Source organism: Micromys minutus, assembly GCF_963924665.1.
Source record: "Micromys minutus genome assembly, chromosome: 1".
In the NCBI taxonomy this organism is placed as follows: domain Eukaryota; kingdom Metazoa; phylum Chordata; class Mammalia; order Rodentia; family Muridae; genus Micromys; species Micromys minutus.
The window spans coordinates 179,296,253-179,309,154 of NC_137969.1; the positions used below are offsets into that span (position 1 = coordinate 179,296,253).

At 49.6% G+C, this 12,902-nt stretch overlaps 1 protein-coding gene across 4 annotated transcripts in view; it reads left to right on the forward strand.

The window, feature by feature from the left end:
- Positions 1-12,902, forward strand: part of ATXN7L1 (ataxin 7 like 1) — a gene marked incomplete at both ends in the record, with an annotated part of 213,476 nt that overhangs the window by 173,502 nt on the left and 27,072 nt on the right. For all 4 annotated transcript variants that reach the window (XM_080940377.1, XM_080940376.1, XM_080940379.1 and 1 more), the window contains one exon: positions 11,078-11,352. In XM_080940377.1, the coding sequence (XP_080796503.1) occupies positions 11,078-11,352 (275 nt within the window). The remainder of the gene's footprint in view (positions 1-11,077; positions 11,353-12,902) is intronic.

Here is a 12,902-nt window from a genome sequence, read left to right on the forward strand (position 1 = left end):
CAGGCAGGACCTCCCAAAACGGGATGTGTTGAGAAAAGAATAAAAAGCCAAGGACAGGGAGGGTCCTTGGACATGGGACAGGAAGAGGAGCCTCTGAAGCAAGGCCTGCTCAGCCTACTGTTCTTCCTGTTGCATCCTGTCCCCCTCTTCCTGGTCCAAATCATTGCCACTCTTAGGATCTATTCACTGGTCACTTTGTCCTTAGGCCCTTCTCATTCACTTTCTCCTGGCCAGCAACCCGATCGATATACTGCCATCTGCTCTCAGTCCGTGCGTGGCTTATCGTCTTTGCCTGTGATACCCTCTCCCATGATGCTCTCTGTGTATGTTCCATTGTACATTCCACTTCCCTCGTCCCTCCTGCTCTGGGGTTACAATGGTGCCCCCCCCCCCAGCATGGCGGCCTGTTGGCAGTTGTGCAAACAAAGGGCCACTGTCACCAACACTTCTTGAACTAAATAGCACACAGAACCAGATGGTCCATTGAAGGGGACCGTGATTTCCTGAAGGCAGTGACCTTCTGTCGAGAAGTGTTTGGGCTAGCAGTCTCCAATGGAAATACAGTGTGTGTCCCATGTCTCCTTCTAAAGTATCAGCTGCCTTGGGACATATATGAAATTAATTCTCTATGATATATTTTCTTAAACCCGATACAGCCACAATATCATTATCACATACGTAGTAAGCTAGTTCACGTCCCTGTGTCACAGCCACCTCATCCCACCCCAGCTGTTGCAGCCCTGTGCATTTTTTACCTGTATGGCACATCTAAGTTTACAGGAATTATCCCATTGCTGGGTGCCATTAAGAACTAGAGACCGGCAGAGTCGCAAACTCAAGTGGTTCCAAGCACACTTAAACTCCGTCATAACTGAATCGACTTTCTCGTTTTAAAATGGTTGTAAAGTTAAATATTTAGAATTCCATTCCCAGCTAGAGAGAGCAAGCATCACACTGCGGGAGCTAAGTGGTCACCAATGGCTGCTATCAGAGAGCTCAGACCTTGTTGGGTTTCTCAGTGACCCCGTGTGGGAACCTCTGGGTCTTGGATTTGCAAATGCTTTGGTTGATCTCGTGACCGGAAGGAGCACTCGGCCCTCAAGTGTGTGAGCCTGGTATTCTGGACCTATATTCTGTTCCCTGGGAACAGAAGGGAGCCGTGTAGAGAAGGCCCAGCCAAAGGCCCTTCCCAAATGAGTTCTCTTGGCCCTCAAGGCCACAAAGGCACACAAGGTTGCCTGCTTATAGGGTTAGCAGACTTGACATGGAATCTGACAGTAGGTATCAGGATATCCTTTCTCAAGTAGCTCGGTATTTTCACACCAACTTGGACAGTCTGCAGTTGTGTGATTTTTGTCCTTTCTTTGGCTTAGTAGGAAGGGGGAAACACTTTAAATAAAAGGAAAGGGGAGGCTAGACTTGGAAGCTCATGTGTTTAGACCCAGTGCTTTGGAGGCACTGGCTGTCTGTGTCTGTATAGTGAGTTTCAGGCCAGCCAGGGCCGTATAGTGAGACCCTGTAACAAAAATAGTCAAATAAACATAGACTTTTTTTTTTTGTTAAGAAACGAGAAGGCCAGTGAGATGGCCTAGCAGGTGAAATGCTTTCCACGAGCTTGGTGACCCGAGTTCTGTCCTCAGAACTAGCTCCACAAAGTTGCTGACCCCCATACACAATGAAGAGGGGGGAGGGGGAGACATGGAGAGGAGGAGCCAGGTCTGGTAATACAGGCCAGTAAGCTCAGCTACTTGTGAGTCTGGGGCAGGAGGATTAAAAGTTCAAGGTCTGCCAGGGCTCTGGTGAGTTCAAAGCCAGACTGGACAACTTAACAAGACTTTGTCCCCAAAATAGGGGAGGAACTCAGCAATAAAGTGTTAGTCCAACATGCTCAAGGCTTTGGTCACCAGCATTACAAAAGAGAAAGAGGAAGAGGGAAAGGGGGAGAAAGAGGAAGACAGCGTCCCCATGCCCTTAAATCTGTCCCCTTCCAGCTGCCTGAGAACTCAGAGTAGTCTGCTAGGTCCTCCCCTGTAGCTCTCTGAGCCCTTTCCTCTAGTTTACCTGCCCCTTAGAGATCAGTCACCCCTTGAGGAAGTCAGAAGCCACAGAGTTCATGTGGTCCGCAGTGACACAGGGAGGTGGGCAAAAATACTAACTGGGAATATATCCACAGTTCCAGCCGATGAAGCCGTAATCCCAGCATTCAGGATGCTGGGGGGGAGGGGGTGTGGAGATTATTTGAGCTCTATCTCAAGAAAGAAAGAGGAAGCTATGATTATTTGGTCTTTTGAGCCACATTGACCATTTCATTCTTTATTGCCAGTCTCTGCTCCGCCAGGGACCAGGCTCTGGCAGGGTGATTGTCGGCCAGGATAACTTTTCATCTGCTTACCCTTCCCACTACAGCCAGCCCTGGCAGGCAGATAGAAAACTAGAACCCACCGATTTTGGCCGACGTGGGCAGGAGGTAGGGAAGAGTTGGAAAGACGTTTTCCTCCCATGGATGGCTTGTTGCCTTCTCCTTGGGCCTTATCAACCTGCAAGTGCGTGTTGAATGCTAAATATGCTCCACTATTAAAAATGCAGGAGATGAGCCTGCTGTTCCAGAAGGAAAATGAGCCAAAGCAGAAGAAAAATCAGCAGGCTTCTGGCCTCTCTGTGCACACCCTACAGTACAGTGGGGCAGGGGCTCCCTCTTCTCAGATGGCCCTTCCCAAAATGCTTGGAAATGGGAGGTGAGTCTTCTGGGAGAGAGGGGAAATGTGGGAGTTCATGTGTCCTGGATGTCTTCCTGGTGATTTATGGAGAGGACCCAGCCAGATGCCTGTGGGAGAGACGTAGGGCTTAGCTCTTCTAGCATGAATTGGGGGTTGATTCCCAGAAGCCACAGGGAGTCATACCAGGGCATCCAGTGCAGGCTGTGAAATCTTTGCTTTTTCAGTACACACACACACACACACACACACACACACACACACTCACACACACATATACACACATGCACACATGCTTTTACACACACACTCATCAGTGGCTTTCGGGTGTTTGCCTACAGAGACAGAGAAAATATGGTTGAAAATGAATGAATGGTGCTGTTTGTTCTTCTCTGGAGTAAACGGGAGCAGCTCTCACAGAGTCCCTGGCCAGTGCCCTGCTGTGTTCAGAGTGACTCCTTAAAGGGACAGCCTGGACATGGGATCCTAGGGTCATCTCAGATGTTGACTCTCATCCTCCCTGACAGGGACATGGAGGAGATTCTTTAAGGAGCCACCATTCCTGTCCTGGGTCCGAATTGGAGTTAGAGCTTGAGGAGACGTTAATGCTCTGGCCATGGTACACAGGGTAGCAGGCTCTCTGAAAAAATATTTTACAGCTCCAGTACTGGGAGCCAGTGACCTCTGGTGGCCACAAAGGGAAGTGTTCCCACTTGCTGCTCCCGAGTATAGCCAGGTCTAAGCCATCGCCAGGGACTCACTCTTCCGGAATTCACCTAAGCCCAGTCCCTAGCCCCCGGTGGCCTTCATGCTGTTTCTGCAGTGATGTGAATCTCGATGACTAGCCATTTAAATTGTGTGTCTGTGGTTGTTAGTTACGGGGCAATGCACTGAGCATTTGTCAGGGTCTGGAGCTGCCCTTGAAACCTTGAATGGGCCCAAAGCCCATTGTACCCACAGCTGTTCTCAAGGGCAGCCTGTGCAGCATCGTATGCCTTACATTCAGACTATGCCAGCTTGCTGGTTCTTCCACAGACGAGGGTACTAGGGCTCGCCAGGAACACTTAGCAACCCTGGGTGGTACTGGGGACCCATTTCTAAGCTCCACACCCTTGGAAGTCCAGAATAAGAGAAAATCATAGAGAGCAGGGCCTCCACCATCCTGTTGAACGGCCTAGAGCTGTACAGATGCCCTACCCCAGAAGACAGTGTGCCCTGGAACGTCAGAGTCCCCATGCTGCTGGACTGCTCACTCTGCTCCCAGAGAGCCCCATTCAGATATGAGCTGCAGTGACCCTCCCTAGCTTGGGAGTGCCCAGGGACTGAGAAGCAGAATCCTGGACAGAGGGTCCCTGAGAATAACGACTTTACCTTCTTCCCCTTTCTGTCCACTGTACCCCCAGGATTGCTCTTCTCTGAGTAAGTTCGGAAGCCACCTGCCTCCCATCTGTCCACTCCACCCCCTAAAGACAAAAGAGACAAAAGGTTTCTGAGGGTGACCATGGCTTACACCCCAGAGGGCCTATAAGAGAGTGAATGGTGTGTTTTTCTCTCCCGTTCCACTTCAACCTCGAGGCTGTGCTTCGTGCCCAGTACCTCATTTAACTGTTTCAAATGTTATGTCTTCCTTTCACTGATAAGGAAACTGAGGCAGGCCTGTGGGGCTGAGATATGTTAGGTCTGTCCCACCAAGGAAGCAGGGAAGAGCGAAAACCCAGGCTTACTCACTAGCCACACCCCGTCTTGTTGCCCAATCACAGGGACAGTCCTTAGGAGCTTGATGAGACCCTAAATCCAGGAAGCTGCATGCGTTAGGTCCTCACCAGAAAGCATCCAGCCACAGGGGAGGCAGGATTCAGGGGCAGGATACCGCCATGGTCAGTGAATTTGCTAGAACATTGATTGCATTGATTGACAAGGCACAGACCCACTTTTCCTCTCTAATTTTTATGTTATTTGCTCCTGATCATTTTGTGTGTATGGAGGATGTTTAACTGTGTGTGTGTGTGTGTGTGTGTGTGTGTGTGTGTGTGTGTGTACGCATGCTCACACATCGAGGCAAATGTTAGGAGTTTTCAGGTAGCATCCACCTGTTTTTGTTTTGTCTTGAGCCAAGGTCTCTAATTGGCCTGAGACTCACCAAGTAGGCTATGCTGGTTGGCTAGTGAGCCTCATAGATCCTGTTCCAAGTTGTCCTGAAGTTGGATCACAGGCATGTTTCACCACACCCAGCCAACCTTTTACATGCAAGCTGGATATCAAACTTTGGCCCTTGCCCAGCAGGCACTTTACCAACTGGGCTTTCTCCCCAGCCCCTGCTTCTGACTCTTTTCTACTGTTCATCAAAGTCAGCGTATTCAAACTCCCATAGTCACCCACATACCTTTAACTTGTCTCGGGGGACAGGTTGTGGGGGGCATCTCATCTCATTCTTTATGACTAATCATCTTTTCAATGAAGTAAGGAGGCTAAGCCCATGGTCCATTACTGGTGAAGATGCTGTACCCTCCTTGGCCAACAGTGGGCGTCCTAGCTTCTCACATATTCGGCATGCTGCCACCCAGTCTGCTGCCAGGACCACTCACCCCCGGCAGCCCTGTGGTCTGACCACATTTCTCAGTTTACTGAGGGTGTGCTGTGTGGGAGAGAGTCCAGACCATGCTGAGAGAGTGATGGTGTATGGTGTTGCCTTTTCCACTTCTCTGCCCTAAGATAATATTAGATCAGCCCAGTAGATTTTCTTATTTATAGGCCCTGTGGTTAGATATCCTCCCTTTTTGGGTTGCCAAAGGTATTTACAAGTTGGCTTTTTGAACACCTTCCCAGATGCCCCAAAGCAAGGTGAAGGGGGATCCCCATTCATCAGGGTGTGTGCGTTGCCTACTATGTGTGTCGTAGCAGGACAGGATTCTGTGGCTGTTCTTTATAATGACTCTTAGTGACCAACCTGATTCTTAAACCTGCCAGATCATCCCTGGTATCACTTTAACTTAAAGGATTTCCATCTGGAAATAGTTTTCTGGTGGCAGCCTTTCCCCAACCCCTCAGTGCATTTCCAAGAGCCAAGTAGAATTCCTACTCCAGGAGTATGCTAGAGGAGCTGAATTCCTTTTTATTGGGATGATTTAATGCTACTACCACTCAGAGGGAAGGGGGATGAGGAAGATGGGTCTGCTAACAAGCCAGAGACTCTCAAAACTCCGCCAGGCCTCTCACACAGGCATGCGGATCTCTGTCAAATGAAACAGTGGAGGAGATCAGACAGCCTCGAGTTCACATCAGACACATAACCCACAGCACAAATACCATATGTCCTCACCCTCCCGTCTGTCAAATCTGTCTCTACCCGACTTGTTAAGTGGGGGAAGGCTGGCAATAATTTTCGCAAAACCCACAGACTTCCCTTCTCCTCAGGCATATCTGTTGTCCGGAGAACAAGCCACGGCCAGCACGAAGGCGTGGCCGGCAGGGGGCAGCTGGCCCTGCCGCCCCGGTAGTGACTCTCACAATGACACTGTCATGATTCTCCACCTCTGCTCTTTTGCAGACATCACTGGGCAGGGAGGGGAATCTGCTTGATGCCAAGAGAACCATTTTTCTTAAAGCCAGAAGACCTGCCTTGGTCTAGAGAGATCAATTCAGACAGGCCAAGCACACAGGAAGAAGACATGGGGAGCCAAAGCAGCACAGGAGAAACAGAAGGTAGACACCTCCCTGTGGTACCAGGGGTTGAGGGGGGCCCATCCCCACTGCAGTGCCTTCCCAGGCCTGAGAGGAGGCCCAGACACCAGGAGGCGATAAAGGTTCCCAACATCTCCTACACAGCCCGGAACGAGCAGCAGCCCTAGGCTCCCCGAAAGGGTCTGTGCCAAGCCCACAAAACTGGCATTTGGAAAGCAGCAGGGGCTTCGTGGGGGGTCCTCTTTCCTTCTTTAAACACAGCACCTCAAAAGGAGGATGGTAGTGAGTTTATAAATGCAAGGAAGGGTGAGAATGGAGGGAGTACCCATCCCTCGAGATGGAAGGGGAAGGACTTTGGGTGGGGGTGCTTTTGGCTCCCTTCCCAGGCTTGTTGATCTCCCTCACACATACACACACACGTTTCTCACCATTCTGTGTTCTGGGTGCTGCCACCAAACCAGCTCCTCTCAGCCCCTCCCCACATATATGAGTTTCACTTGCTGCTGTGGCGCGTAGAGACGATAGGAGTTGGCACCCCGAGAAACCAGGGTAGGAATATTGGGCTTCTCTGCAAGGGGGAAAAAATTAAAGCTGTATGTAGTTCAGGGTTTACTGTCACCTGAAGGAGCCCAAGGCGGATGCGTTACTTCCTTAGGAAGGTGATGGTAGGAAGGGTGGGCACTAGAGAGGAGAACAGCAAAAGGTAGCTCTGAGCTGGTGGCTCGATGGGACAGCACACTCCTGTACCCGGGCGGCATGTAAGGGAAGGAGGAAGAGCTTTAAACATCAGCCAGCTCTCCTCTAAAGAAGGTGGAGCGCTTGGGGTCGGTTGTCTGTCACCACGTGGCGCCATCTTGTGCTCAGTGATGGCCTTTGTTCAGCACTTCAGGGTCTTGGGCCAGTAATAGCCGAGAAAGGAGGCTGGCTGCGATCTGTGCCGCGGTTAGTGTAGGGATGTCAAACTTGTGATCTCTCCCCACTTCTCAAGGTCTTTCTGGTCCTTCTCACTACCATAGGACTGTCTACTTCTATGCTTTCCCTCACCTCCCCTTCTCAGGCTTGGCCCAAAGGCAGGTCACCTGAGAGAAGCCCACAGCTTTTACTGGAGAGAACAGCAACCCAGGAAAAGTACCAGGGACAGCTCCCATGTGCACAGAAACTGTTTCCTCTAGCTGGTGAGTTCTTGGGATTCCCGTTAGGAAGATTTTTCTCACCTTCTCTTTCTTCTGCTGACATGAGGGAGGCCTGCTCACCGAACACCCAGGATGTTTGTTGGGTGGCTAGCTCCCTTATGACTCCCGAGGCCTTTGGAACCCTTCATTGGGTTCTTTTGCCCAGCATTTTTCATTCTTCATGTGTCTGGTGGATTCCATCTCTAGATCCTGCCCATGGGTATTGGTATCGGAGTCCAGCTGAAGTTCTGGAAGCATCCATGATACAGAAAATAATGGGTAGTAGAAGAAATTCCACATTTAGGAGATCAAATACGAGAGCAGGAAGTATCCTGGCTGGGGTGCAGTTATGTAGTTAGGAAGCATCCACCATGAGTTAGCTACCATGTTGGCTGTAATGTCAGCTCAGTACACCCGTGTGCATGTGACTGCCTCGCAGAACACATTGAACAGCAGCCTTTGACTCTAGAGAAGACATGTAGCCTGCACTGTGAGCACGGGGACACGGGGCAATCGCTCTGGATTATCACATTCCAGGCATCCCTCTGGTGAAGTCAGAAGCAGGATCAGAAACTGGAGGCCTTTTGTGTACACTGATAAGCTGCTGCAGTAAGGACCAGATCCACAACTGGAAAGTCCTCATTTCCTTTTGAGAAATAATATGGCATGTGTGTATGTGTAATATATATCTCTCTATACACGATGTATATATAATATGTGTGTAATATATGTGCATATATAATATATGTATATATACATACATGCATACGCACAGACTTGCTGAAGTATAATTTAGGTTGCATGAGTTTTGCGACTTGTGAAGTTGTTACTTGCTACTTTTTAAAAGGATGGTAAAATGTGTAATATAAAAGTCACCATCTTAACCATTTTTAATGGGCAGTTGTGTTGAGTATAGTCACGCTGTCTCACACCCAACGTGTAGCATCTTTTTCATCTTGCAAAACTGAGATTCTAGACCAAGGTTGTGTCCCTCTCAACCCCCAAGCCTCCTCCGTTCCCCATACCCCTCACTCACTGTTTGGCTTTCTGTCTGTAGCTACTGTGGATGCCTTGTGTAAGTGGGACCCCTTGCTTGTCTTTTTGCTGCTGGCTTGTTTGACTCAGCATTCTGCCCTCAAGGTCTAGCCATATATCAGAATTTCCTTTCTTCAGAAAGCTAAAGATTAGACATCCATATGTTGTATGAATAGCCATCTCATTTGCTTTCACCTTCTGGCTGTCACAGATAATACTGCCATGAACAAGAGTGTAGAGACACCCCTTCAAGACCTCAATTCTAAACCAGGAGGTGTGTAAAAAGCCTATAATCCCAGCATTTGGCAAGTGGAGGCAGGACTATCAGGAGTTAAAGGCCAGCCTGGACCGCTTGAGACAATTTCTAAAAGGGGTGAAATGGCCCTGATTCCTGTAAGCTGTGCTTTTCTGGATTGAAGAAATGAGTCAAGAAGAATGATATTTCATAATTTCCCCATAGCTTCACATTTTCTACCATCATGGTATATCTTTTTCTATTCTTAGTCTGTTTTCTGCTTCTATGACAAAATACCACAAATTGGGTGATTTTATAATGAACAGAAATTACACCACACAGTGAGAAGGCTCAGGGGTCCAATAACAAAGTGCTGTTATCTGATGAGGGCCTTCTTCCTGAGGCACAGTGTGGCAGAGGGTATCAGCTGATGAGGACCAGGAAGACTGAGAGTTCATCTCTCTCTTCCTTTTACTATAAAGCTTCCAGCCCCATTGTAGACAGACGGGCAGACATCACACACACACACACACACACACACACACACACACACACACGACTTCATCTAATTCTAATTACTTTTCAAAGATTCCCCCTGTCTTCTAAACACTTTCAGCATGTGCATCTGGAGATTTGAGTTTCTAAACAAATGTTGAGGGATGCATTCAGAGCATTGCTGACCTGAATGCTGATTTCACCAGGAAGTCTGTATGGCTTCTTAGCACAACTCCCACCCGAGAGAGTTTTTAGGGCTCTTCCTCAGCCGTCGACAAGTGAGCACTTTGAGAATCACCACCGAACGGAGAAGAGCAACAGTTTAGCCCGTCTCCCTGACTCCAGCATTCTGATCACGGGTAGAATCGGCAAGAGCCCTTGCCGCTCTTCCCATCCCCCTTCTCACAGACTTGCAATCCCAAGCCCCCTTTCTGCAGGCCAAGAAAGCACATGGCCCAAGGGGGAAGTCTAAAATGTTCATCCCCAGCTGGTTCTACCGCTGTGTTCCCACTGGCAAAGACCCACAACTAACGTCGGTGGTCCCATTTCAAAATCAGATGGGGTGGCAGAGAAGGAAGAGTTGCTAAAATAATTTCACGAACAACTTGATCAAAGAAATGATCCGTGAACGCGCCTTAGAGAAGCGAGAGCCAGTCATGGGGACAGATAGGATGCCTCCCTGCCAAAAACAGCCTCTCTTTCCTGCCCTACATTGTCTGCAGGCATGTGAGAACCATATTCTCCAGCATTTGGCATCCAAACAGCTAAGCCGTCTCCACTGTCAGCTCAAAGATGACTGGGGAACCAAAGTGTTAGCAGTCTACCCTCCTGCCAGGAGACGTGGGGACGTGGTTCAGAGACCAAAGCAAAACTTATTCATCTCATCTTTCAAGATGCCGAGACACTTTCCCCCCACAACCAGCCCCACCCCCAGGCACAGGGTTCTCCCCGCATTAAGTTGCCGCAGAAATCAAATGCACATCCGTTACTGGGAACTAGCAGGGGAAGGTGACAGATTCTCAAGAGTGAATGCACACCTTTGTGCTCTCGCCTTCTTAAAATTCATCCTCTCACCTGCCAGTCTGGAGAATTGCCTATTTACATAACTAGCTGCCTAAAATGGAATATTGGATAATGGTACACGGTGGCTCACTCAATTTGAGCCCTTCCTGGGGATGCGAGCATAGTCCAGAAGCCTTCAGACAAGCATGGCGTGCCCCTCGCTGGACTGCAGCCACGCTCTGTGTGGTGTGAGCCTGTCAGCACTCAGGAGCTAAACAGATGTCAGGCCTGGATGGGGTTGGGGTGGAGAGACTCTCGAGCAGGAGAATGGGGAGGGGGAACCCGATTCCACAGTGGCAGGCTGTCTGCAGGGCACAGACAACCTGTCTTCCTGGGCTTCACAGTGGTGGCCTTGTTTTGCCCAAGGTGCTGTGTCAGAGAGAAGCTCATAGAGGGCCTGAGAGGGGGGCGGAATCAGAGGATCCATGGGGACAGCCGGTCTGGGAGGTAATCAGTCTGCTCTTATCCACCCCGGGCACCGTGCCAGCCTCTCACCCCCTGTTGGTCCTTTACATGGCACGAATCTCCCTCCCATCAAAGCGGGGAATCACGCTGCTCGTTTACAGGAGGAGCATGAATAAGTGATAAGGAAGTGTTGTGATAACAGAAAGCGGGTGGGGCTCATCCGTGGACCGGGTCTCTCAAAGAAGGCAGCCATGCATGTGTGTTCCTTTATTTTTCAGCGTTCCAGTTCCCGTAGTCAGTTTAGAGAAAATTCCTAACCTAGTGAAGGCAGATGGTGCCAATGTCAAAATGAACTCCACAACCAGTACTGCGGCCACTTCCTCCTCCTCTGCCGTCTCCACCCCACCTTTAATTAAGCCCACCTTGATGTCCAAGTCCGTGCCACCCTCACCAGAGAAGATCTTAAATGGCAAGGGGATTCTGTCTGCCACCATAGACAAGAAGCCCGCAAATGTCACCAAAAACAGCAACAAGCCTTACCGGAGACTTTCAGGTACGTGTCACTGGCTAGAGTCTGGTTCACCGTAAGACTACAACTGAGTCCCATCTGTGACCAATGATGTGTTCACAGTTCGAGAGAGCTGCTTGAACAGCAATGTGAAGGGTAGCTGCGAGCAGGACCGGGCACCAGAAAGCCTCACAGAGATGGTGCTCTCATCCCCGCCCCCAGTGCTGATAAGGTCCCCAGCTAAGTTTTGAATTTGTCTGAAAGTATCCTGGACGTCCAGGAAGCAGGGGGCTTTCTGTACCAACCAACAGCTGTAGACTCCAGGGGTCTTGTGAGCCCAGTGGCCATACTGACATGGCTCCCACCAAAGTTTCACTGCTCTGAAGGAGGACTGTCCATGGAATGGCTGAGAGCTCATGGCATGCTGGGTAGAACAGCCCAACCAGCGACTGTGGTGCACAGGAAGCTGTAACCTCTGCCCTCTGACCTCCCCAGCTTTCTGGGCTGATTCTGCAGCTGCCGCTGCGGCTGGCTTCTTCCTTATAGTCAGGCTGGATTTCCCATTGGGAGCTTACAGACCAGCATAGCAGATGGGAGGTGTTGGGAGGTCTCTTGGGTTCCTGCTCAGCCCCCTGAACAGACACATGGCCACTCAGGGGTGACAGTTGCTGTTTTGAAGGAGGTTCTTTGCTTTGGGTGTGTTGAAGAACTAAATCTGGCTTGTTCTGCTTTCTCCAAATGACCAGAAGCTATGAGCTTCATAGTTTCTGCACATACCATGGGTTTCTCTGTAACAGTAGCTAAGCAAAGCAAAGCACAGAGAAAGCCATCCTTGAGAGAGAATTTATCTTCTGCATCAGGCATGGTGCGAGTAATTCTACTTCACATTTAGTCAGATTTTCTATCTTATATTTGTATTTAAAAATTATGTTTCAAAAGTATTTGGGCCTACCCAAAAGCATTCACATGAAACAGCCCTGCACCTTTCTCAAAGTCCTGTTCATTCACAATAACGGTAAAGGGAGAACCTGGTAAGGCTTCACTTTACGGACCAAGACCATTTCAAGTGTTCATCCCAGTGGGGTGGGGGAGTCTGCCTGTGCAGTGTCCAGAGGCAATGGGTCTCTTATTTCTATAATAATACTACCTTGGCTTCTTCCAGCCTGTACCCTAATCTGAAGTGGGGTGGGGGGAAGCAGAACTTTGTGTTTTGTGGGTTATCTGGTCTCAACGGGTTCTTTGCTAGTTTCTACCTCTCTTACACATTCAAGAACCAACTCCTGTCCCTAGTCAAAACCCCATTCAGTTCCAATGTGGAGTGCTGGCGTGTGTTTGGGCACAGGCCTGACTCTGGTCAACCAAAGTGAAAGACCTCTAAGGCCAGTAGCCAGATGCCTGGCAGCCACTCACTGCCTGCTGGACAGAGCTCTCTTCAGAGAAAGGAAGGGAGGCTCTCCAATGGCCCTGGGGTGGGGGACAGTTGACAGTTTGTACACAGCATCATGGCTTCCCTTGCAGCCTTCTCCTGACCCCCAGACTTGAAAACAGAACCTTTATTTATTATGCTTCAAGTTTACACCAGCAGATGCTGACAA